Below are 27,797 nucleotides of genomic sequence, written 5' to 3' on the forward strand. Positions count from 1 at the left end.
CCTGTACTTCATTGGTTGTCATTTGTTTATGTGTTCATATTTGTTTTTCTTTCAAATTTTGTACATAAATGAGGCTGTTAGTCTTCTCATTTGAAGTTTTTTATATTGCCATTTCTGGGCCTTTTATAACAGACTATGCGGTGTGGGTTTTGCTCATTGTTGAAGGCAGTATGATGACCTATAGTGGTTAATTTCTGATGGTCTCTTGGAAAGTTGTTTCATTGGCAATCATACCACATCTTTTCTTTATATACTATATCTGCTACAACTATCATCAATTCTGTGATAATAATAAAAAGCAAACAAATTGTTGATAAATTTTGAAATTTTATTTGAGACATTTCATATAAAACAATCATATCAGTCACTTCATTCATAACAGTTCATTCAAATGTCTTAATAAACCAAACGATCACAGGATCAAAACAATAAGAGTCAAAATGGTTTTACAAAAAATGTTACATAGAAATATATCAAGATGTACAAATCAACTTAAATGAGTCAATCATACCTACAAATATTCCTCTATAAATACAGTTATATCATGTACTCAGTTGTTACTATTAATAGTTTTGTTCCTCTATAAATACACATGTACGCAGGGTTCCCCCAACAGATTTACACAAGTATACCACGAGTCTGATTACAGCCTATTGTGAACCAGGTTACAGATACAACACAATTATATAGGCATTAAATTCAAGGCTTCATTATTAGACTATTATATTAACCACTGTGTAGGCATGCCAATGTTTTATATGTTTTCTACAAGTCATGTGATAGTATGATAACTGTCAGAAAAGATAAAAACATATGAAGAAAATAATCCTAAATATATAAAATGTTTTATACTACAAAATAGTCCAAGGTAGGCTTATGAATACAAAATATTCCAATGTAGGTTAATGAATAAAAAAACATACCAATGGTCTCACTAGACATTTCTTTCAATTTAATTCAAAATCTTGTTATTCCTTATACCTACTGTTGCTTTTCCCCAAAATACATAAGCACTGTAAATGAAGGGTTATGGAATAGGGTCATGGATGTTGCTATTTATAAAAAAAAAATCCCACATATCGTCATTGCTATCTCCCTATCAAAATGTTAGAATCATTATGAATCATCTGTTTCATTATGTATAAATCAAATTTATGTTCAAGGTATATAGCTATAAAAAAAATCCCACAGCATATAAAACAAAATTATTTTCCCAAATACAACAAACATAGGTTTTGGCTATTCTGCATGTACAAGATAGGTTGCAATCCTATAAAATCTATGTAAATATAAATGAAACAGCTAGCACTATAAACTTGGTAAGTTTGAGGGATATTCCTTCCATAAAAAATACTCTGTCGATAGAAGAAAAAAATTGATAAAATTTTGTACAATTAACCAAATCCTCATTAACAATACAGACTCTGAAATTCTTTTCTTTTCACTTTGAGACATATAACCTCCAATTTAACATGTTTCAACCTCCGACTTTTAACATATGTTACCCATATAAACATAGTCCACTCAATTGCGAGATTAAATTAATTAATGTCGATTAACTAGCCTCTTAATTAGAGAAACCTAATTTAAATTTGGATGCACAGTAAATGGTAATTGGTAAAAAAAATTAAAGACAAAATGTAGCACTAAAGATTTTCAAACCAAATATTATCTGAAGGTTTTTAATAATGGTTTCTGTAAAACAGCAATCATCTTTCAACTTAATAATGTTTAACTAAAATATATTTCTTTATAACTATCATAATTTTTGATAATAAAGTTTTTCCCTTAATGTTTAATTAATATCAATTTAATACAAATATTAATCTTATTTCACCATCATATGAGGTCTTATTTGACCATATATTTGAAAAAAGTATCATTCATCTACAACTTTTTTAATATTAGAATTTCGTATAATAACTATTATGAAATATACTCCTTACTCATCAAAGCAAGTTTCACAATTAATATAACACAATAACCATGACAACCCTAAAAATAAATGCAAAATTGTCAACAAATGCCCCCATATAAATTTTTCTATGACTATTTAAACATTTATACAGATTATTACAATTCATTCATTTCCAAATCACCACAAAAAAACAAATGTTCAACCACATTATGAAAACAACCAAAGGAGTTGATGATACGTCATATGTAAATGTATCCTAAATAACAAAGCCAAAGGGAATGATGTCTGTCTTACAACTACTGTAAAAATTGATAGATGTTTGCTTTGTCCAGTGGCAAATATTCCATGTGTGTTACGGACGACTAGATAGTATGTTTACGTTGACTACTGTCTTATTTTTGTGCTGAAATCATTTTCAAAGATTTCTAGGATTTAGGAGCTTGTAAAAAATCACATTGAAGTTAAAGGCATATTTTCACAATCTTTTCTCGTCACAAAATCAGCAAAACACAAAAAATTCCTTGAGCAAATTTGTGACTTGACAGTTTTATAGATTCATGATAAGATGACTTCTTCACTACTTTGAAAGACTGTAGGATTGTTTTATTATTGCTTGTCCAATATTATCTCTTGTTGGTCATTTTATTCTTGGCTTGTTTTAACAAGGCATCAAAATCAAAAGGATCAGATGATGTGGGGTATGGATTGAATTCTTCCTCCATTTCTGCATTCCCATCTACAAGAAAAAATATTCATAACATTATTTGGTATCTTTATTACCATGATTTATACAGATAGGATTTCGGGCAATGTCAAAAAGGATTTCGGGCAATGTCAAAAGATTAAACATTAACGCTCTCAAGGTGTATCAATTCCTTTAGAAAAATATCCAAGTGCTATTCCTGAGCACTGGAGGATAAAGATTGCAATTATTTTGCAGTAGGAACAAAAATTCAATGTCGCTTAATACAAAATCGTTTTAAGAATTGGAAGACACAATAAGAATATATCATCTTCAAATTGCAGACAAAGAAAGACAACTCAAATATTTTATATCTTTGACATTGTTTATATTTTTACAACAGACCATAGATCTATGTACCATGCATATATGTTACTTTCTTGACAGGTGTGGTGATACAAATACATATCATTATGTATTGTGTGTAATATCCTATATTTCATTAATTAATTTCTTTAATGTTCATGAAAAGGATCTACAATGCACTATGTATTGTTTAGCAGTGATAAATATCAAGCCAGTAACATATATATTTTCTTCTTATAAATTGCATTTCTTGATAAAAAAGTAACAAATGAATATCGAACATGAATTAGTAAGTAAATACATACCTAGGTCAGCATATTCTGTTTCACAAAACTGTCGTCTGCCACCAAAACAAAGATCAAAACGTTCTTCACCAGGTATAGTATTTCCCTCTAAAAAAATCAACATTTATGTATTATTTTTCAAAAAGATATCCAATCACAACTTTTTTTCCAAAATATAAATTACATTTACTACTTCCTTGAATTTATGCAACACTTTTCCATATATTTGTCCAGTTTTATTGGTTCATGTTCTCTTAGAAAACCCTTGTTTCTTCCTTAATCTTTACTGTACATTACTCGATCAAGAATTTACTTTCTAAACGAAATTCCATGTGGGAAAAAGAACTTCCTTGTAATCAAACATACTATATATTTTGTGAACTTACTTTCTATGGCAGCATAAGCATCACATGTGTAGAGAAAAGTCACAAATCCATAGTTATCTCTGTAAATAAATAGATACAATCAGATATAGGGAACAGTAAAATAATAAGGAACTTTAACATAACAATGTATCTATTTATTGAATTTAAAAAGTCTTTTTTGATAACCTGATTTATCAGGAATACCTAATTTAAATTCTTCCTTGCTTAGTATCTGTAAATGCTCAAGAAACAACACTATCATGTGCTAAGCAAACCCCCACTGTAAAATCAATAAATATAAAACAGTCACCCATGACAACTCATCAAATCAACCTGCTGAAGTCATTTTGTTGAAAAGTATCTGAGAAAAGTGTTGTATAAACACCTGTTAATATTAAAAATGCCCTGCATACAAATTTCATTATTTTTGTCCTTGGGGGTTGCTGTCTGATTGATGGACACAAAACATCTCCCTTTTATTGATACAATGTATTCCTATTACTTTTGTAAGTTATATTTAAATGAACTTCGAATACATTTACATTACTTATACATTTGTAATTTGATTTTTGAACCCTCCATTTGATATTTTTTTTTATACCTACCCATGTTCTCTGAAATGTAGACTGACTTCCTCTATTTCTCCAAATCTTTGGAACCGGGTGTGAAGTTTCTTTCTCGTGTAATCATTTGGAACTTTTCCCACATAGATAATTCTCCTCTCTTCCTGTATTAAAAGTTATAGATATGTAAAATAAGTCTGATTGAACGTTTAGTATCATTAATACAAGGCAAGTGTTAAAATCACCTTATATTCAGAGGGTGCATTATTTTTCTGATAGTTGAGTAATTAGATATACAAATTTGCAAGAAATTGTACTTTTGTCATCATAGAATTGTGTATGAGCAAGTTTGAAAAAGAATAATTTGGTAATCAAACACATTGGTGAAAACTCTGTACGACACTTCTTTGTTTCAACCTGATTTGGTTGCTGTGAATGTGTAACAGAAAACTAAATTTTAGAATATCCTTGTATAATTATAATATTGATATCTATTTTCTTCTATACTTCACTCTGAGGACAACAAATATTATTGATTCTGTAAAGTAAACCTTTATTTTGACAATCTAGTGACACATTTATCACTTACAATTTGTTGTTGTTTTCTTTCTTCTCTTTCCTTTTGTCGTCTTTGTCTTCGCTTTTCACGTGATCTGCTTCTACTAGTCCTATTGATAAAATAGATATCTATGCATATTAATCCTAATATGAGATAGTGAATGAACATGGCAGTTTGAAGATACTTTTGGAGTCTTGTATATGTCTTATATTTGAATTAACATTCTGAAGTCTTGCAATTTGTTTGTATTACAAAGTATCAACAACATGCACTAAAATTGCAAGTAATACAACAATAGTATCTGCAACAATATCAATTTTACTTTTATAAAGCGCAAGTAAATGTTTTAATCATTATTTCCCCAAGATTCTATACTGAATGTTAGGTAAACCGATTAAATGATTTCTCAACACATTGATTAATATATCTAATTGCAGTAGCTAACTATCAGTCAATAATAATAGATATTTATATGCTTTTCTGATGAAAATTATGTACATTTCTTTTTTTTTAATTCTTTTTCTGATGAGCATCAACTATTGAGAGTGTTAATGAGGCTATGAATCATGAACTTGCACACTAATGTTTTATATCTTACCGTCTGTAATTTGGTGACCTTGATCTTGACCTTGAGTAAGAAGAATCACTTGAGTAAGAATCTCTTGAAATACATCTTGTCCTTGAAACTGACCTTGTCCTGAAGAAAAAAGTGTTTATATCAACATATCATCATTCTGTAAAACACACATTCATTAAGTCTGTGGTTAACATATACACACAACTAAGGTAAGAACCAAATTATTATTACTTTTTATGAATACATATGTATTTTTAAAAATAAATGGAGAATGTGTCTTTTGGCCACAGATGCCCCAATTCATGAGCATGCTCTTTTGTGAGTGGTCTGTCAGGCATGGTCAACACTCACCTAGTGGCAGTGACATACAAATCCACCTGTCTCTAATGTGCTTCAATTTAAATCTTCCAAATGTTTTAATAAAAAATTATGTTGTGATAAAATCAAACACTATTGCACCACTAAAGGCAGCCTTTAAACTTTTTAAAATACTACCAATATTTATAATGTATTTGATAATATTAACCAAAAGAACAATAAATCATTGAAGTATTAATAAAAACAAACCTTGAACACATTGAACACTTTGATGATGACCTTGAACTAGACCGGGAATCAGCACTGGAGTATGAAGAACGTCTATCTACTCTTGCTCTCCTCCTCCCACGACTAACACTGTTGTAACGAGATCTTGATCTTGATGGTGACCTTTCATAGGATGGAGATGGTGACCTTGACCTATATGATGATGGTATGCTAGAATAACCACTACTTCTACTATCCTGAGAACTGTCAAAGCCTTTAGAGTTATCCACATCATATTTTGTACTGTTTGTAAAACAACTGTAATATGCCGGTAGTTTACTGTAAGCTGAAGAATCCATGTGGGGTGTAGGGTTGTTAGATTGTAAAGAATCCTCAAAGGATGAATTACCCAGAGGTTTATCTGAACCTGATGTTTTACTTTTCTTTTGATTGTGTTTTCTTGACAAGGCAGTGTAATAGGATGGAATTTTATCAAAATAATTTCCTGACTCAATCTCCGGACTTTCTTCACGATCTCTTTTCCTGTAGTTTCTCTTGTTATTTTGTTGTTTCTTAGCACTAGAGTTTGAAACATAAGATTCATTGATACCTGAATCATTCTCATCATTTTCCTTATCACTCCAAGTTTCAGTATCTTGAAGGTCAAGGATATCGTCTTCATTATAATCTATTGATACATTTGTTTCCTTCACAGATTTTGGTACATTCTGACAGTAATCATGTTCAGGTATAGGTGTATAATAATTAGCACAAACATCAGTAGTTTTTTCCACATTTGATAATGAAGGTTTTCTTGGGGTGTATGTGTCTAACTTAATCACTGAATTCTCATTTAGATTAGATGCCATTATTTTTTGTAGTTTCTGTGATGCAGAACTTGAATGCATGGCAATAGCACTACCTCTTCCACGTTTTGATGGCATGCCCATAGGTAACATGATAGTTGACTTTTTCTTCTCCTTGAGAGCTCTGATTTTTCTAATGACATCATCAGACAACTTTATACTGGCTGGATCAGGAATCTCTGTAAAAGCATAAGTTTACAATAAAACGAGAACTATACATGCAAGTTATATCAATTTGTGGCATATGAAATGTATGAGGAAATACTTTTCAGAACAGTTCCATTCAAATATACACTGTACCAAAGGAAGGCCAATAGTTCATGACCACTTATTTTGAATTTCACTTTTATTTTTTTACAAATACCAGTACCAAAAGAATTTGACACCTACCTAAGTTGACATTTTCAGTGTGTGTGTGTGTACCTAATTTTCTTTAATGGAATAGTCCTTAGGTAGAAAATTTCATGATTTTTTTGTATTTCAAGAATCATTTTAACATCAATTTACTCTATGCAGTTTATGTCTGTATTAGTTACGAAATGTGTAAAAATATGTTAAAATCATATATATCCATGTATGTTGTGATCATGATGAAAAAGAATTTGTTGTCAACCGTACATCAAATGTGTTCTTTATAGCAAATGTACAATTACAACATCAATAAAAGATTACTTGGAGGATTAGAGGTATCTAGCAATAGACATGTGTCTATATAATACATCCAGTTTTTGACACCCAATCTATAGAGTTATTTATGTACCTGGAGCTGGAGTTTCTGTCTTTACATCAAACAGTTTTCTGAAAAGTTAAGAAATCAACTTGCAGTCAAGTTTTTCAAGAATTGTTGCACATTTTGAGAGAAAATGTAAGAAAATGTCTCTACCAAGTCAGGAATATAAGTTGTTATCCATTCATTTTAATGGTTTGGGCTGCTGTCAGATTTTGCCATTTGCTAATAAGACTCTGTTATGAATTTTCCTTGGCGTTCTGTATCTTTTAAACTTTACTTTAGTCAAGTTTCTCAAGGGGATTTTTATACCTGACTGAACAGTTAAGGTTTTGTTCATAGTTGAACCAGGTAGTGACCTTTAGATAATTGCTTCAACATCATTTGGATTTTAATGGAAACTCTTCACATTTGCAATCATGCCACACACATCTCCTTATATTTATATATATATAAGATAGACTAACATAGGATAACACTGAAGACTTTTTAGGAGGAATTCAATGATTGAACAATACATTTCTTTTAAGTGTATAACTTTTAAAGTTAAAATTATATTGGTGTTTTTGAAAAGAACTATGGTCTGTCTTTTCAAATTAAAGAACAAGCATGTAGAATATTTTTTCTCTTTTTGAGTCAAGAGATTTTTTTTCAAAACAAAAATCAAACATGTCACATGATTGGTTCTATATATTTGTACACCGAAGTTATGATGATAAGATGTGTTTATAAACTTACTGTATATCTTTTGCTGTATCAGCTGCTTCTTCAAACTGAGCCAACAAACTGCTTACATCTGTTGCTTCAATTCCTATTGAAAATCAATATAACACTCAATATGTGTATGCATATTTTTTGTTCATTAGTTCATGAATCTTGCCATGAATATATAGCTTTTTTGTAAATGATATTTTTAAGAACCAATGGTCATTATTATGGGATAATTGCAACAAAGAATGAAATGATAAGTTGATAGAAAGATGGTCTTACATGTATTGTACAAATGTATATAGACATCACTGAACTAGTCTATATTTGTTTAGGGGCCAGCTGAAGGAAGCCTCTGGGTGCAGGAATTTCTCGTTTGATTGAAGACCTGTTGGTGACCTTTTGCTGTTGTCTGCTCTATGGTCGCAGAGATGCAAACAGTTTTTTTTCCCTGTCAGACAATGGGGCCTACAGGGTACCAAGTTTTGCCAGACCCATATTTTCACTCAAAAATCAAATGAAATTATGCTATTGAACAAACGTTAATTTTGATTTTGTTGATATTATTATTATTTTAAAATAACCTGTGATTCATAATGATCTCCCCTCTTGCCATTTTGGGTTGAATGACCTTCCAGGTCGTTTCTCCTTTTCGTACAAAGACCGCTTTACAGCTTTATCAACTTGAATAGGTGACTGGTTTGGTCTTTTACCGGGTTTCGACCCACTTACAAATTTTATCGGCCATGACATATTTCCTGAACTTATCAACTATGCTTAATAGACCTCCTTCCTAGAGAGCGAATTTCTAAAACAAAAAACATGACGGAAATACGGAGAATTGTTCGGGCGAGATGGACAAGGTACGAAAGACTATTACTGGGCGGAAATACTGGTTCCCGGAGTTAGAAAATGCGGGGGAACAGGACATTTACTTTTATTAAAGATGATCGCAATTTTATAAACAAAATACTCTGCCGGGGCCGACGGGGATTTCAGTTTTGGCGGACCCAAGCGGACTTAAATATTGCCGGCCATCAGGTCCTGCACAGCTACGAGTTTTGCCGGACCTGCATAAATTCTGCCCCTTAGGTCCAACGGGTCCGACGATTAGTTGCATCTCTGTGGTGGGGTTATTGTCTCTTTGACACATTTCCTATTTCCATTCTCAATTTTATCAGTATAAAATATAAACAAGAACTCAGGTCTATTTCTGTTTAACACATGTTTAAAAGAGAAAATTTAACTACAACTGTTTCCATCTTTATGAAATGAATTTACAACTACTAAAAGGTTAACATCTTTATTACCTCCTACTGCATTATTACTGGCCGTGTCTAATATCTCAAATAATGATTCGTTGTGCAGAGTATCACTCTGTAACTTTAGTGTATAGTCTTCATCATCCAAAAATAGAACTGGATTACTGGAAGGATCCAGCTCATTAAAACAAGCCTCACCACCCAACATATTCTACAATGAAAAAGACGATAACATATATTTCCAAATCCTGCAATATTAGGTAAAATGTTTCAACAAACATTTCATCTTAAACATCTTTTTACAACTTATAATAATAATCCATATCAGTACTGTTTAAATTTTGAAGTCAACATGCTTTTAGGTCACATTATTTCCTAATGCCTTTCTAAACATCCTTCACACAGCATTTCTTACCAACTCAGATCTTTCTGCATTTTCAACAATGGCAACTCTCCAATGTTAAGACTAACAAGCTTTTCATCCGGATAATGCATTTTTTCAACAAGATACCTCACCTATGTTGGGACATTCTGGTACTGAGTCAAGTAAGAGCAACCAAAAGAAGTGAAATCAAGCTTACAATACTTCTGTACCATGTACATCTTATTATAAATGTATGTCTACTCTAACAGTGGATTATTGTCTAAATATAGGTATAATCCACTAATTAATCACTATTACTGACCTGTTTAAAGTAATTAACCCAATCCCTTTCTTGTTGAATTTTTGTCTTTTAGTAAGTGTATATATACAGTAATATATTACAAGATGTTAATAGATATAGGAAGATGTGGTATGAGTGCCAATGAGACAACTCTCCATCATAGTCACAATAAACATATAGGAAGATGTGGTATGAGTGCCAATGAGACAACTCTCCATCATAGTCACAATTGAGTCTTTTCCACATGTTAGAAATAAATTAACAAAAGTGAATATACACTTATTAGTTTATTCTTAAAACTTGTAAAATCCTTTATAGTTGTTTTCAAATAACATTTCTTTAAAATAATTTAATTAAACAAAAAGTGAAACTTAAGAATCACCTGAAGAATGATAAGTAATGCATTTGTTTGAGAAATTTAAATCAATTAATCATATATTTAATGGAAGGAAAAAAAATATCTTCAATGTTAAATTGAAAAAAAACAAGAATGTGTCCTAAGTACACGGATGCCCCACTCGCACTATCATTTTCCATGTTCAATGGACCATGAATTGGATAAAAAATATAATTAGGCTTTAAAATTAGAAAGATCATATCATAAGGAACATGTGTACGAAGTTTCAAGTTGACTGGACTTCAACTTCATCAAAAACTACCTTGACCAAAAACTTTAACCTGAAGCGTGAAAGACGGACAGACCAGAAAAAATAATGCCCCTCAACTTTCATAGGTGGGGCATAAAAATGTGTCCATAGTCATTCACCATAGTAAACACTATCATTTTCTATGTTCAGTGAACCGTGCCATTTGAAGTCAAAACTAGACTGGCATTAAAATTAGAAAAATCATATCATAGGGATGTATATTTACCAAATTCCTTAATGTCACAGAATTCAAAGATTTCCATAACTGTTTTATTGGGTAAGAGTTGCAATGATACCAGATACATTTGTAAATATAATTCCAATGCTGATATACTCCAGTATTGAATACTTATGATGAAGAAAAAACACCTTAGTCAATACTAGGATAATTTCCTTTTATCTGTATTGAGATTGCCAAAGTCCAGTGATCCCCAAATATATTACCTGATTGACATCAAAACTGTCTTAGGTATTTAAATAGATGGTGCATAAAAAAAAGAACAGATGTCAACAATGTGAACAAATTGTAAAATAACATGCGTTTACATTAAATTATTAAATTCCTCATGTTCTATGCTTTTCTTAAATGAATGAGACTGCTTTTTTAAAACAAATATAGAAAACATATAAACTATTGGTAATACTTAAAAGACAAGTGTACTTATTTTACAATTTTGAGAACACGTGGTCGTCGTGCAAGACAAATCAACTTCTCAATCATGCAAAACTGTTGTGTTGTATTTACTCAAACCATGACACTCGATTATATCATTAGAAATATAATCTGACAACCAAGTTAACGTATATGTAATCACCTATTTTCTTTTAAAGTCTATGTCAAGTTGGCTTCCAAGTATTCTTTAGGAAACTCGCACCTTGCAGCCCTGATGAACACTACCGGAAATTGTGATGATGACACAATCTCGCGAGATATCGTGCTAATTCTCATTGAAAAAATAGTACGCTTAGCAACAATCGACGCATTGTGTTTATACGCAATTAACCTTTTTTCAAGCAAATTACAATAACCATTTACCGAAGTTGTCAGATATCATTTTAATTATTTCTTTAGATAATTTGAAAAATTATATCGTGCATTTTTTCATACGAAAATATATTTTTTTATGTACTACCTTTTTGTGTACCTATTTCCGTAAAATTGTAGTTGGGTTCAAAGGAAAAGTAAAAAAAAATGCTGTTTTTATAGACTACAAAAGTAACTTTAGATCTATGATTAGGGGAAAGAGCGATATGGCTACTGCAGAGCCTTCAAGATCACTGCTGCCTGCAATAACACCAAGAATTGCTACAGCTCCTCTTGGATCTAGCAGATTACAAACAGTTCCTAAACGGTATGAGGAAACCAAACCAGTTGTTATTCAGGGCCATGCTCATCGCATGATTATAGGTAAATATACCAGACGTGTGTAATTAAAAATGTAATTGTAATAACATGTTACTAATTGAATGAGAGGTCATACCAATGAATTTATGAAATAAAATTGTAATGACATGCAATTAATCAAAATTTTAATTGTAATATTAATTATAAATGTAATTGTAATACTAAGTAATGAATTAAATTTAATTGTCATGACATGCAATTGATTAATATTCTACATTGTAATTGTAATAACATGTAATTAGTTAAATCATAGATGTAATTCCCATAGATAAAGCTCGCCAAAAGTTCCCCACTGTTCACTATTGTTAGATGAAAAGAACCATGACCAAATTGACTGTCTTTGATGTTTTATGTGTGTTGTATTCAATCAAGTAACTCTAGCCACATCTTTTATCTGTTGATCACATTGACCAGTACAGCATAATAGATTTTCTTAAATGTCTTCTCGAGTTATATCCCTTCTGTTGTTAAATTATGTCTATTTTTAGCGCACTGCTCAGACAAATAAAATGGTCAAAAAATGGATGAAATCAATCAAAAATTGTGCATTTTACAAGGAATATATTGAACTTAATTCAAAAATGTATTTTTTAGGCTTGTATCTTTATATTTTATAAAAACTATGTTCCTGTAAGTTCCTGAAAATAGGAATAGCACGTTGTTGAACTTCTAAAATACACCTTTTCTTTGATATGCTTCTTTGGCGAGCTTTATCTATGGTTAAATGTAATTGTAAAAACACATGTAAATAATTCAAAATTTGATTGTAATTACATGTTATAAATTAACAATTTAAAAGCAATTTTATTCATTTAAAGTGTAAAGTGTAGTGAGCATATTTAAAAAATAAAAAAATAATAGACAACTTTGAAGTGATTTTACTTTAGTCACCAATTTTTTTATTTTTATTGTTGTTTATTTTGTGCGCCATTGTAACATCATTTACCAGAAAGTTGGTATTTTCTTGTATCCCAGCTCCAATAATGATTTCTCAAGAGTCTTTTTGATCATCATATACTAGAAATAATACTTGTTCTGTAAAAATTCCCCAATGACAGCAGTGCTGAGGGGGGATAGGACCTTTATCCGGTCTCTGGGATCGGGTGTTTTTAAGCTCAGGATTTCGGGATCCGGGAATCCTTTTTTTTTTATTTCGGGACGTCGGGATTTACTGTATTTAAATTAGGGACCTCAGGATTTAGTTTTTTTAAGTCCAGGATTTCGGGATCAGGACCCCTCCTATCCCCCCTCAGTGTTGAACATTAATTATATGTAATTATAAGAATTTAATTTACCGAATGATTCTTGCAAATTAGCATTTCCTTTTTTCAACCACTTGCTATTAAAACATATCAAAGGAAGTGACGAAACCCCTAAACTTAAGAATGATGTTAAATGAAACCAAAAGTTTGATGGAAATGCAACAAACTGATAATTGGTCTGTTGCATACATGTTCATTTGTTTTGGACAACTAAACAGAAAAAAAAGCTATAAGTTTTTATCAAATTAAGGTGGTACAAAAAATGTACCTAACACAACAGGGAGATAACTCTGTAAAATCAGCTAAACAATTAAATTACATTGTGTGCTTAAGGGAATAATAAGCTTCTCGATGATCAAAATTAGTGTTTGTCAAAATGCTATATAACCAGTGTAATTTTTCTGATATATATTGATTGGTTCAATTTTTCTTTTCTTCTAATTTTCTATTTTTGTCAAAGGGTCAAAGTAAATACTTTATCAAAATTTAATGAAAATTTAACAAGCCAAATTTGTTTAAGTCAAGGTGTTGGGTACCACCTTAACTGGAGTTAAAAATGTTTACCCCTTTTTAATACATTTTAACATTACAGGTATTGGTCATGAACTGCAGAGACGTTCCATGGAAATGTCTGAGGTGGAACGGTTGAGAGGTATCCGAGAAGCAGAACAAGCAGTTTGGGCACAGGCTGAACAGATCAAAGCTGAAGCTGTACAGAGAGCTAAAGAAGAATCTAGGTTGGATCAAGAAAAAATGCTGAAAAAGGTCTCAAAAGCACAGGAAAAAGCGTTAAAGGTATGTGTCACCAAGAGCCAATGCACGTCGAGTTTAAGGGGGACTATCGAACATGCACAGCCCAAAGTACAGAGGGTCAGTCTTTTGCAAGACTTAAGCAATGGCAGGCAAAACTATAAAGCAAGCAGCAAGTTGTAACAATTTTATATAGTAACCAGTCCAAATAATAATAATGATGCCAAAACAATTTACAAACAAATAAAGTCCAAATGTTCCAATTAATAAAGTCACTAATTTCACTAATTCAAAAGTTTCGAAATATTCCAAGTTAAAGTTGTGTTGAGCTGTCTTTTGAGTTAGCGTTTCTCCTGAGTAGCTGAGCCTGGTTGGCTTTGGAAGCACTCCTATCTGGATCACACCGACGAGACTACACTTGTAACTACATCATGACTACATTGTGTCTGACTCCTGACTTCAATTGTCTCAAAAAAGTTGACTGTACAATTTATAGCACATCTAGTAAGTGCTCAAATTATGACAAGTATTACTAACTTTAAATCTATGTAATTTGAGTATTCAAAATTTACTACAAAACAGCCAAAGGTAAAAATAAGAATAGTGTCAAATTAATTAAGCCAATTAAAAGATAAATCTAATTACATTACTTTTGCCTTGAGTAATAAGTGACATGCTGACAGAACAAAATTTACCTGACATCATAATTTTACAATTTTCTTAATAATAATATCAAAATAAAATATTTTCCAAAAATACTAAAAAAAAATTGAAATGCAAAAACTACCCTATAACATATTTCCCTCCGCTCAAATATGTTTGTCCTCAAACATTTAAAAACAAAGATTATCACAAAGATTACAGTTAATTAAAAAAGAAAATACATAATAAAATCTGAAAATGAACTGAGTTGATAACAAGTCATTGTGATTATATAAGACAGTATAACACATGGGAAATTACATATTTAAGAAGAAAAACCCAGACATTCATCCTCACACACAAACATACCGGCTGCAACTTGCACAAGATGACCAAGTCTTATACAAGTGCACGGTGTAAAACTGAGTGGTCAATCCAGCTATACACCATTTGATTTACCGGTACAATCACAAGGTAAAGAATCACACCAAAAAAAAAAAAAAAAAAAAATCATACAAACATTGATAATAGCATTACTAGTTATATTAAGCATATACATCCAAGACATTAACAATATTTAATATATCAGTTGGAAATAAAAAAAATATATATATAACTTGTGATAAAAATTTACATCATTTAACTACACAATACTTTGTTTTCTTTTAAAAGAATCAACAAAAATTATTCCAATTACTACATTAAAACTCAAAAACCATTCATAATACATGTTCACTAAATCTAGAAGTCTTTAACATGTTTTATACAAATCAGAATCATTATAAAACTATTAGTTCCAATTACATTCAGTCTTTACTTCAAATATTTTACCCCAGTATCTTTTTATTTTAACTATTGTCATTGACTGTTAGGTGCTGTGACTACTCTAGAAGGTGTGGTCTTGATTTGAAGGTACATTTTCTCAGCTTACACACTCCACAAGTTTGAATCTACTGGTTTACATACTATCAAGTAAACTGATAATCCAGAGGTACTTTAATAGAATGGCAGCAAACGTCCGATCAAGAACATGACATTCTTCAAGTGGTCATGCATACAGGGACTTCAGTTTCATATCATGTTGGTTCCTTGGAAAACGGCAATTGGATGACAAGTTAATTTTCTTGGCAATTTCTGACAACTGTATGGAGTAGACATCTATCTTTGAACCCTGTGTTGAAAGCTTTCTGCCATAACTGTTGTTGCTATTTCTAAAGATGTGATGCTGATCCTGTGTCCAGTGTGTTCTTCTTTGACAATTAATTCTTTGTTGTTAAAATGGAAAGGCTTGCACATTTTGATCTTCTGTGGCACCATATATTCTTAGTTCTTTTCTTTCCCATGACTTCTACTAAAAGAATTTGGCTATATTAGATAAAATCTATTCACCGAATAAAAAGTCAATACATTTTTCAATATGCTACATAAATTGTGTGTAAAACTACAAAATGTCTTAAATTTATTAGCAATCTCAATAATTTATATGTTCACAACTTTTCTTTAAAGAAACTTTTTGCTTTAATATACTAGCAATTTAATTTCGAGAAATATTATGAATACTATTATTTCAAAAGCTACTTATCTTTAGTCTCTGTAGTACTATTTTGTTCACACACTGCAGTTGTCTATCTTTACAATTAGATTTCCAACTTTGGTACAGCAACTTTTAAAGTTGAAAACTGAAACTGAACAAGATTATAATTAGACTTCTGTAAATTGTAGACTATGAAGAAAAATTCATTTGAATACTACCAATTACTTTTTACAGATTTAAAACTAATTTCTATTTTTAAATCTATTTAGATTCAATCTTGCTCAATATTTGCTAAAACTAGAAAATTAAAATAAAACTGTAAAGACAGAATGATAAATAATATTTCAATAAGTTACTTAGCTTCGAAAGTAGTTCCTCATTTTCTGCTGTTCTTTCAGTCAAATTCAGTTACGAAATTCCTTCGCAAATTTCGTAAGTAGATAATTCAAAAGTAATTTTGAAAGCTGTTGCTAATAATAATGTCATGCCAAAGCTAAATGGATCAAAAAGATGCCCGGGTCCTCCACCAAATCTGTCACCAAGAGCCAATGCACGTCGAGTTTAAGGGGGACTATCGAACATGCACAGCCCAAAGTACAGAGGGTCAGTCTTTTGCAAGACTTAAGCAATGGCAGGCAAAACTATAAAGCAAGCAGCAAGTTGTAACAATTTTATATAGTAACCAGTCCAAATAATAATAATGATGCCAAAACAATTTACAAACAAATAAAGTCCAAATGTTCCAATTAATAAAGTCACTAATTTCACTAATTCAAAAGTTTCGAAATATTCCAAGTTAAAGTTGTGTTGAGCTGTCTTTTGAGTTAGCGTTTCTCCTGAGTAGCTGAGCCTGGTTGGCTTTGGAAGCACTCCTATCTGGATCACACCGACGAGACTACACTTGTAACTACATCATGACTACATTGTGTCTGACTCCTGACTTCAATTGTCTCAAAAAAGTTGACTGTACAATTTATAGCACATCTAGTAAGTGCTCAAATTATGACAAGTATTACTAACTTTAAATCTATGTAATTTGAGTATTCAAAATTTACTACAAAACAGCCAAAGGTAAAAATAAGAATAGTGTCAAATTAATTAAGCCAATTAAAAGATAAATCTAATTACATTACTTTTGCCTTGAGTAATAAGTGACATGCTGACAGAACAAAATTTACCTGACATCATAATTTTACAATTTTCTTAATAATAATATCAAAATAAAATATTTTCCAAAAATACTAAAAAAAAATTGAAATGCAAAAACTACCCTATAACATATGATTACCTTCTGTATTACTTGGGAAGGTGTTGCATAAACCTATACACATACAATTAAAATGTCATTACTTTTAAAGAACTTCAGATAAACTTCATATCAGTGCAATCAAATTTCACAAGTATTTTAAAAGATGGATATGCAATGTTCATGTATTATGAACTCCTTTTAAGTTCTTGCTATAGAAAGAAAATGGCATTACATTTGCTATTCCAAGGATATTACTGCTGATTTTGTGCAGACATCTTATACCTTCAGGTGTTTCACATCCAATGTTTTATAGTTATATCAATACAAAGCTCAAAAATGGTGTCTTTCACCAAAAAAGCTAACCAAACCTTTAGGCCACACCAATTTAATTTCTTGTTCTACGGATTTTTGGACTCCAAAAATTGGGGTGAGCGAGCGATTTGAAAATTTTAATAAAAAAATATTTAATTTGCAAATTTTTGAGGCGAAGCTTAAAAAGTAAAGGCGAGCGATTATATTTTTTTTTTGTAAACATAAAATAGTTGGTTTTGACTATATTAAAACTTGATTTATCACTTGCACCTTGACATTTCTTTAATTTATGAAGTATTTTTTTCCTGTTCAACAAGAAATAATTGAATAATTAAATCTGGTCTATGTATGTGTGACTGACAATGAGACAATTCTCCATCCAAGTCATAATCAGGTTCAGAACAACCCCTTAATGTTATGAATATCCCGTTTATGAGGGGTCAAAATATTAAAGTTATAATATTTTTTTTTTGTAAAAACACTTAAAGTACAAAAGGGCTTATATTTTCCCAAAGAACTATAATATTTGGTATTTTAAAAATGGTCAAAACATGTCCAATAATTTTGTAATATTCCTGGACTTTAACCATGTTAACACATTTACTTTAACAGTTTAATATTATTCAAAATAAGTGGACCCATCCCTCGTTTAGAAAAGTTGTTTAAAATATAATGTATTTCTCCTCTTTTTGAGTAAAAAATTCTAAGTTGTCAAAGGTTTTGTACAGTAGCACTGTACAAATCCTTAGTATTTCTATTTTCTTTTCTACAACAGACTGAACAGTAAACAAGGTAAAATGACCCCCTTCAAGGCCCTTGTCTGAGGGAGGGTTGGTCCCAACCTGATAATAACAAACATAGGTCAAAGTATGGCCTTTTACACAGTGCTTTGATCAAGAAGAACCAGCAAGCTATAAGGGACCACAACTTAGTATTGTACACAATTCGAACAGGAAAACCAACAATCTAAATTATATTTCCAAACAGGAAAATACCAATGAACCACATCAACAAAGGATAACTGCTGAACGACAGGTCTCTGAATCAACCAGGAGAGGTGCACAAACCTGCAGCGGGTATGACCGTCACCATACATTATAATTGCAGTTGAAGGCAAATCCTTCAGAAGTTCTTTGTCATGTTTGTACTTTATTTTAACAACAAACATTTTTTTTTATAGGGAATATAAGTTAGGGGGAAAGAAACCAACGTTTTGTTTTGTACTGGTATTTCTATTTATATTTATCTCCCGCTTGGATTAAATTGGTTTAATGCTGAAACAAATATTCTCGCAGATATTTATAATGTTGTGGGGTGCTGATAGGTTTAAAATCGTTATATAAGGCTAGACTGTGATTTTAAAATACAAATGTTGAGATCTTTATATAATATTTACAAAAAAAACGGTGCAGGAAATGGACCTGATTTCATTTCCGGATGCGGGAAGCGGGAATATAATAAAAATTAAAAAAATCTGTTTTAAAAAAAAAGGTGCGGGCGGGTCTGTCGAACAAGGAATCAAATTAGTGTGGCCTTATACAGAGTTATTCAGAAGTGATGTAGTAACAATAGAATTAAATTGAGAATGGTATACTGTTGTCAGGTCATTAAAGATGGCAATTTTAATGCCCCATTTATGGGGATTATGTTTTCTGGTCTGTGTGTTCGTTCTTCCATTCGTCCGTCTGTTAGTTTGTTCGTCCATCCGCCCAGGTTAAAGTTTTTGGTCAAGGTAGTTTTTGATGAAATTGAAGTCCAATCAACTTGAAACTTACTACACATGTTCTTTATGATATGATCTTTCTAATTATAATGCCAAAGTAGAGATTTTACCCCATTTTTACAGTCCACTGAACATAGAAAATGATAGTGCGGATGGGCATCTGTGTACTTACATGTAGGACACTTTCTTGTTTGGAGTTGACATTGATTAAATCATAGGGTCTTTGTATTGGAAATATACACATTTATATATTCTGAAATCAGATGTTAGCATGTTTAACCCTTGTTCTTGACCCAACTCAGAAGCCTCTGGCCTTTGTCAGTCTTGCATGTTTTTTTAGAATTTTGGTTCATTTACATGTTTCAGAGTTTAGTGCGACTCTCATTTTTACTGAACTTATATTTTTTTTTTTTAAAGGGGCCAGCTGAATCATGCCTCTGGTTGCAGGATTTTACTGCCCTTTGGTTGGGTTGTTGTCTCTTTGACACATTCCATATGTTCATTTAAGTGGTAGCCCTCTCTAGCTAAATTGAATCACACTAGAAAAATGAATAGCTGTCACCAAGTTGCTATTTTTGAAAAACATATGTACTAGCCATAGAATGCAATAGAAGATGTTTTTAAGTGGGAACTTTACTAAAACAAATTAACTGGAGTTCTATATACTCATGATTGTTGCCAATTGGTCTAGAGGTTTGCTGGGGGGATATTGTAGGATTATAAATAGGTAATATATGTAATCCACTATAGCCTTGTAGAGTTTAGCACATTACCGATTCATAACTATCATCTGAAATATTGCAGATTTATAAGAAAATCTAGATAAAAAAAAAATACTGACCTTATTCATTTCCTAGGTTACTTAGTGTCGTTTATAGAATCACTGTAAAATATCTTTGTTGACTTGTTTTCTATCTGCTCTATACCTGCATAAGAATTATTGTTCAATTTTAATACCCATCCCATGTTAAGCTCTCGATGGAAATATTAAATTGAAAGTAAACAAAGAAGAAAAAAAAAATATTACAATATTATATCATTACATTAGAAATTAAATACTAGAAATAAAGTTACCAGCACTATGATTATTGAAGAAATAATTCACATTTTACTTTTATAGACATGGTGGAGCTAATATAAATTAAATGATTGATCATGCACACAGTGACATGTTCAGGACAGTTTATTTGACCATGATTCAGGACAATTAATTTGACCATATTTCAGGACAGTTTATATTATCTGACCATGTTGACCTTGTTTGGACAGACTAATCTGACCAAAAACTGATTTTGATAACCAGTACTAAAACATGTATCATAATTTATTCTGTTTTACCAAAATATCTCTATATAAAGATGAGCATGTATATTTTAGGACAACTATGTCAGATACAAATTTGTAATTATTTTAATATAATTTTTCAAAAAGTAGAATGTCTGTAATGATCATGTAAAGCTTTGAAAAGGAGATTTCTTTCTTATTGAAAAAATAGTGAAAAGTTTTACCTTCATTTTAAGTAAAATGGAAAAATTGAATTGTGCAAATTTAATACTTGCACAATGTTGATATATCAAGAGAGATATCCAAAATGCATGAATTGAATGATTACAGATATGTACTTAATCACATTTATACGAAAGTGGACCAAGTTAGCCTTGACCAAATATGTACTTTTGCATATCAGCTTTTATATGTATAACATTAAGCTACTGGTAATTTTCCATTACATTTTTATCATGAAGCTATAGGATCGTATAGATGTACTAAATACCAAATATTTTAGATTTGTTAATCTTTTTTTTCAATTATTATCTCGGATGACTTCATTATTATATTTTTATCACTTCTGTTGCTGATTTTGAAAATTTATTCCATCACATATAGAAGTGAAGTGCTTTATAATTTCTATCATCATATTAACAAATATTTATATGGAACAACTTAGTTATAAATTCATACTCTCCATTCTCCTACTTTATGGTAGACATACATATAAATGTATCTTGTAAACCTCCTTCAGAAAATCTCACTTTTTATGATTGAGGTTTGATAGGTCCTAAGATATATTTATTTTTACCGTTTGATAGGTCCTAAGATATATTTATTTTTACTAAAAAATTAAGAATTCTAGTAAACAAATTGCTTTATTGTATAAAACTTTTAAATATTAATAATTGATGATCCATAATTGTAATTTTAAGTTTGTAATTAAAGAACACAAAATTAAATTATATTTACAAAAAAATCTTATCCATCAAAAATTATTTTGCCAAAATTCCTTATGAAGTGTGAATTTAATAACTCATTGATTCATTTTGACACTCTTGTGATCTGAATTCTGGGAAGCAATTGAGGAAAATTTTTGTCACCCTGGGTAGGTCAGGTCAAATCTGACATGCACTGAGCATAATTCCTCTGAAAATCTGATTGGTTTAGGTGAACAAAAATTATTGACACAAAATTAATGAACTTTGTAAATTGTGTAGATATTAATGTAAAGTATCCTCAGTGTCCTATTTGAAACTATTTCATCCTATCAAGTTGTTTTTTTGAAGGAGGAGGCATTACGAGTTGAGATGGCGATGCAGAAACTTGCAATAGAACAGGTAAAACAGGAAAGACTGGAGGCTGAACAGAGGCTCAAGGATGCTTTATCAGAAAAAGAGAAAGAGTTTACAAAACGTTTATCTGAAGCTTTGTCAGAGGCTCGGAAAGAAGAACAGACTGCTGCAGCAAAGAAAGCAGCAGACATTGAAAAGTAGGTCAAATTTTGAAAAATAGATCTGAAAATAAAATAAATCTTTCACACATATTTTTCAATGTAATATAAATTGGCCTTTCTTAATCTTTCTTTAATCTCAATATTGATTTCACAAAGGTAGATTTCAGAAGATGTATTTGTTATCTTTAGACTAATTATTTTTGTACTGTTCCTCTCTTTATGTTTTAAAAGAAAGTAGGTCACAGCAAAATGTTCTACATTTTACATTGGAATGGAAAGTTATAAAAAAAATTATAAGTTATGAAAATCATCTGTAGTTTTTATGTGCAATATCTAGTATTGAGATTAGAATGACCTTGCACATATAGTATTGAGATTACATGTAGTATGACATATCTGTTTGACAACTATTGTAAAAAACAATATATAGTGTTTTCTTCTATATGTTACAAAGATTGGTCCATATCATACATTGAAATAGAAGCAAATGACATAATTACTTTAAACCATTGTAATTTTGTAAGCAATATTTTGCTGTTTGGTTATAATATATTTTTTAGAAGTCACAAAGCAAAGCATAGCTACATTGTATATACATAGTTGGATACATTTTTTAATGCAAAAAAAAAAATCTTAATATATATTGCAACACTACACATAGTATGAAGAAATTCTGTCAGAGTTGCAAGATATTTTGTGAATTTTTTATTGGTTTGATTTTTTATGTTTCCTTCTAAAAACTTTTCATTTCTACACTTATTCTTACTGTTTACCTTTGAATGATTAAAATCAATGTAAGAAACATTGACACTAAAGTTTAATAACTTATGAGGTTGTTCATTCTGAAGTGCTGATTAGCCTGATAATTATTTGATAAACTATATAATAAAATGTACTGTCCTTTTCAAACTAGTTACTGTACAGACCTACATTTACTGTATCCAAAACAACAAACTTATATTTTTATTCAACTCTTGATAGTTATACAAGAAAAAATTAACAGGGGTCTGATTTGACATCCATTTAAGAAGATCTTTTAAATTATCAACTTCCAAAATCAATTTTTTACTCAAACCTTTAATTATGTTAACTATGAATAACATGCAGAGTTCCTGGAACATTTATTTCTTATTATTCTTATAAAAATATAATAAATAAATTCCTACCTTAGTGTTGTTCAAAGTTAAACATTCTAATGCATGTGTGTCAATGATGACAAACTTTATAATCTGAGGAGAGATTAAAGTGAACAGATAATGTAATCCTCTTATAACAATGACATCCTTGCAACAAATTAACTTAATACTAAGACACGTGAGATATGGCTTCAGACTAAAATTAAGTGATATGATCGTACTATTTTTCCTACATTTGAGCTTTCCTAATGTAATTTACAAATGAACTTGTTTTTTTCCCCAAAGAACAAAATTTGGCTTGTACATGTCAAGTTAATGTATTGGTGTCTGTCTGCTACTGTTTCCTAGTGAAAAAAATGAGCTCCTGAAACAGATTTTTAATCTCCTTTTTTGATACTGTAATCTAGACAATAGTTGTCTCGTTGGCAATCATACCACATCTTCTTTTTTATAATATCATTATCTGCAAGTAATAAGTCGACAAGAGTTAAGGAGAAATATCTTTGAAATAAATAATATTTGTATTTAACCCATTAGTTTGTCTACCAGAAGAAAAAAAACTTACTTATTTGGGAAAGTTGACACACTGAATACCTGTGACTTACTTATTTAGCTGTTCTGGTGAGAAAAAAACAGCTGTTATATGTACATGTCATAATAATATCTGCTGTGTTTAAACATATAAAATATTTATAGAGATAACTATTCTATCTTACAGAAGTCACAAAGACAAACTAGCTGTAGCACTGAAGAAAGCTGAAACAGAGAAAACGAAAGCAGTGACAGATCTTGAAGCTTCTAAAAATAAAGAAATGACAGAAAAAATCAGTAAAACAGAAGAAAATGAGAGGAAGAAAGCTGATACTACATTACAAGCTACAAAACAAAAATATGAGGCTGAAATTACCAAATTAAAAGGAGATATACAGAAACAAAAAGCAGAAATTACCAAATATTTGAAGAATATTCAAGCATTAGAACTGGCTAAATTAAATGTGGAAACTAAATTACATGAAGTATATACTGGATATCAGGACTTTATAAACAGAAGCCAACCATTTGAACCAGGCATGTCAGACTATTTATTACAACCAGTTTATATTGACGAGGTTGGCAAAGTACCAGAACTTTGAATATATGGTTGGATTGTGAAAGACTTGTAATAAGCTACAAAAAAATGTGTACATAATATCTGTCTGAAGTCATCTTTCAGGGGCTTGTATGAAGAGAGTTTAAAGGTTTCTCTAGGCCAAGTTAGCAACACTAAGTACTATTACTAGTTTTCTGTAAAATGACCAAATCACTAAGGTTATTTAAGCTTTTGATAACTAACTGTTTTTGAATGTACTAAATACGGTGAATTATAATTTGTTATGAGGACCATGAAATCAGTATAAGCTTTGTGTGCTGTCTAAAAGAGTTGTGTGTCTGTCACTGTCAGCCAACCAGAGCATGGCACAGGCACACAGAACAAGTTATTATTTTCATTTTTAAAAGTGGAATCTTTTTATTAACAACAAATTTGTTTATTGTATTGAATGCTGAAATTCTATTTCTGAATCTTTTTGCATTATGGTTATCAAATTTTATTTACATGCTTTATAGGTTGTTAATGAGTCAAAACTGTTAAGAATAAAAAAAATAGTATATTGTAAATTAGAAGTACAAGATACGGAGTAGAGTACAAGTATGATAAAAATCTGTTATTTTTTAACAAGAAAAAAGGTTAGACATCATGTATAAAAATCTTACTGCTGAATGCTTTATATATTTTTGTTTTGAATAGTGCCAATAATTATGCCTTCTAAAGAGTTTACTTGTGAAAGCCAAATGACTTGTTTATTGTGCCTTAGATGTATTTCTATAAAATTTTGTTGCCAAATTATTATTTTACTTATTAATACCGCAACCTTAAAACTTTTCCATCTACAGATGTAGTACATGTATCTTTTGTTTTCTTGAAACATTAAAATCTATGTCACAGTGATATTAGTGTCTGTGAATGTACAAACATTCTGCTGATGAAAAGTAAGCTTTAATATTTGATTTTGTCAGGGACTCTTCAGGGATAAACATTACTGTGTTTTCACTTACAGCTTTCTTCTAAGCACTTCACATGCATACCATATAAAATTCGGTGTAACTATTTGTTAAAAGATTATATATTTATTCATTGAACACATTGTCAATATCAATAGTCATGTTTGGTAATTTTCACAAAAGTTACTAAGCATTATATTATAATAATAGGAATGATAATTTGTATTTTGAAATGGTGTTTATGTGTTCAGCTGATATTCAATTTTTTTAATATTTATCGGTTCAAGAAATTTCATGCATTATGAATTTGTTATTGAGAAAACTAGATTACACACTTAATCTTTTACTTTTGGAATAACTTGTCATTATCTTATCTTGTGACACAGATGTTACTTTTCACTATTTTATAAAATCTTTTTCATCTTTTTACCTTATTGTCATAAAAGATTGCTCATTCTACAGGCAATCAAACTATCTGTGATTAAGTTATGTTATTTTTTATATTTTTGTATACACCTGTTGAAGTTTTCAAATGAATTTGTTATATTACATTATATCCAATCTTTAAAAGGTTGTTTTTTTCTGCTGCTGATTTATTCTTTTTTTTAATTTTATGAAGAGCTTTTTTTTAAATGTCCAAAGTTGAAACAAGATTGCTTAGACTGAATTCATCTTAGATAAAATCGCTTAAAAAAGTTTGAGCAATGTTAATATATATATCTTTATTTGCAAAACATACAAAAACCAATTTTGGTTGTGGCAAATACATTAGAAACCTTTTGAGATGTGATTTTGACAAAATTCTAATTGGAATAAGTTTGAGCAATGTTAATTAAAAACCTTTTGAGATTTGATTTTGACAAAATTCTAATTGGAATAAGCAGTTGCAATGAAATGAGTTTATGTCATATAAAGTTTGTGTTTTTAATGGGAACCAGAGCATAAATCAGAAATGTATTAAATGTATATTTTAGAGTAGCAATAGTTCTACCAATGGTTGTAGAGGACTTTAGTTGCTTTGTTATAGGGTTACGGTTTCTTATCAGTTGTTCAAGTGCATAATTTGGTTGTAATTTTGTTTAAAAGGATGAAAACATAGGACAAAACCTTTGACCAAAATAGATTTGTTCTAAATAGAAATATTTGCATATTTATTAACCTTTGATGAAGGCATTGGCTGCCAAAAAACATGGATTTATTTTTGATATTATGATTAGGAATTCTTTCTCTATAAAAACTGTGATTGTAGAATATCTAGACTTCAGAAAGAATTTGATTATAGAGTATATTTTTTGTTTAGTAGGAAAATGTCTGCATCAGAATATGTGTACCAAATTGTTTTATGCAATCTATAGATCTAAATGTTATATATTTTGTTTTTGTCTTGCCTTTTGTTTTATTCAACTGCTGCTCTGTATTGTTGAAGATTATATTGAGATTCTGTGATAAAAAATATACTTGTTTTGAATTATTTTTTTATTCCATATCAATTTTTTTTTTATTTTATATTTGCCCTGACCTGTTAATTTTTTTTCTCTTATTCTCCTCCTTGAGTTATCTTTTTCCTGACATGTTGGTAATTTAATCAACCTTTGGTTAGTATGATCTCAGTTCTTTATTGGTCAATTTTCTTGGTATATCAGTCCAAGCATCTATGTGAATGGTGTCGTACAACTTCTGTCAATTATAAATTTGGTGTAGCAGTCAATCATCTATGCAAATGGTATTGTGCAACTTCTATCACCTTATAAAACTTGGTATAGTAGTCGGAGCATGTATGCAAATGGTGTCATACAATTTCTGACACCTTATATAATTTGGTATAGCAGTCAATCATCTATGCAAATGGTGTCATACAACTTCTGTCAATTATAAATTTGGTGTAGCAATTTGGAATAGTAGTCCTAGCATCTATGCAAATGGCGTCATGCAACTTCTGTCACCTAATAGAATTGGAATAGTAGTCTGAGCATCTATGTAAATGGTGTCATACAACTTCTGACAATTATAAATATGGTAAAGCAGTCCAGCATTTATGCAAATGTTGTCATACAACTTCTGACACCTTATAAACTTGGTATAGCAGTCAGTCATCTATGTAAATGGTGCCATACAGTTTCTGAAACCTTATAGAATTGGTAAAGCAGTACAAGCATCTATGCAAATGGTGTCATACAACTTCTGTCACCTAATACATTTGGTATAGAAGTCAGTCATCTATGTAAATGGTGTCATACAACTTCTGTCACCTTATAAATTTGGTATAGCAGTCAGTCATCTATGTAAAAGATGTCATACAACTTCT

At 30.5% G+C, this 27,797-nt stretch overlaps 2 protein-coding genes across 3 annotated transcripts; one reads left to right on the top strand and one right to left on the bottom strand.

The window, feature by feature from the left end:
- Window positions 1-307: 307 nt before the first annotated feature.
- Window positions 308-23,547, bottom strand: LOC134714747 (peroxisome proliferator-activated receptor gamma coactivator 1-alpha-like). Of its 2 annotated transcripts, XM_063576265.1 has the most exons (12): window positions 23,483-23,547; window positions 20,433-20,517; window positions 9,451-9,613; window positions 8,171-8,243; window positions 7,466-7,503; window positions 5,882-6,884; window positions 5,336-5,434; window positions 4,768-4,846; window positions 4,221-4,342; window positions 3,637-3,695; window positions 3,272-3,358; window positions 308-2,654 (listed from the first exon to the last, which is right to left on the bottom strand). In XM_063576265.1, the coding sequence occupies exons 2-12, from the start codon at window positions 20,439-20,441 to the stop codon at window positions 2,542-2,544; spliced, it is 1,845 nt and encodes a 614-aa protein (XP_063432335.1). In that variant the 5' UTR covers window positions 20,442-20,517; window positions 23,483-23,547; the 3' UTR covers window positions 308-2,541. The 2 variants fall into 2 exon arrangements, with proteins under 2 accessions (XP_063432335.1, XP_063432336.1); XM_063576266.1 differs by lacking the exons at window positions 20,433-20,517; window positions 23,483-23,547 and adding an exon at window positions 11,530-11,663.
- Window positions 11,684-26,960, top strand: LOC134714748 (uncharacterized protein C6orf163 homolog). The gene is made up of 4 exons (XM_063576267.1): window positions 11,684-12,122; window positions 13,974-14,176; window positions 22,150-22,352; window positions 24,171-26,960. Exons 1-4 carry the CDS (start codon window positions 11,945-11,947, stop codon window positions 24,583-24,585), a joined length of 999 nt encoding a protein of 332 aa, XP_063432337.1. The 5' UTR covers window positions 11,684-11,944; the 3' UTR covers window positions 24,586-26,960.
- Window positions 26,961-27,797: the final 837 nt, after the last annotated feature.

The sequence above is a fragment of the Mytilus trossulus genome, chromosome 4, assembly GCF_036588685.1.
Source record: "Mytilus trossulus isolate FHL-02 chromosome 4, PNRI_Mtr1.1.1.hap1, whole genome shotgun sequence".
NCBI classification, from domain to species: domain Eukaryota; kingdom Metazoa; phylum Mollusca; class Bivalvia; order Mytilida; family Mytilidae; genus Mytilus; species Mytilus trossulus.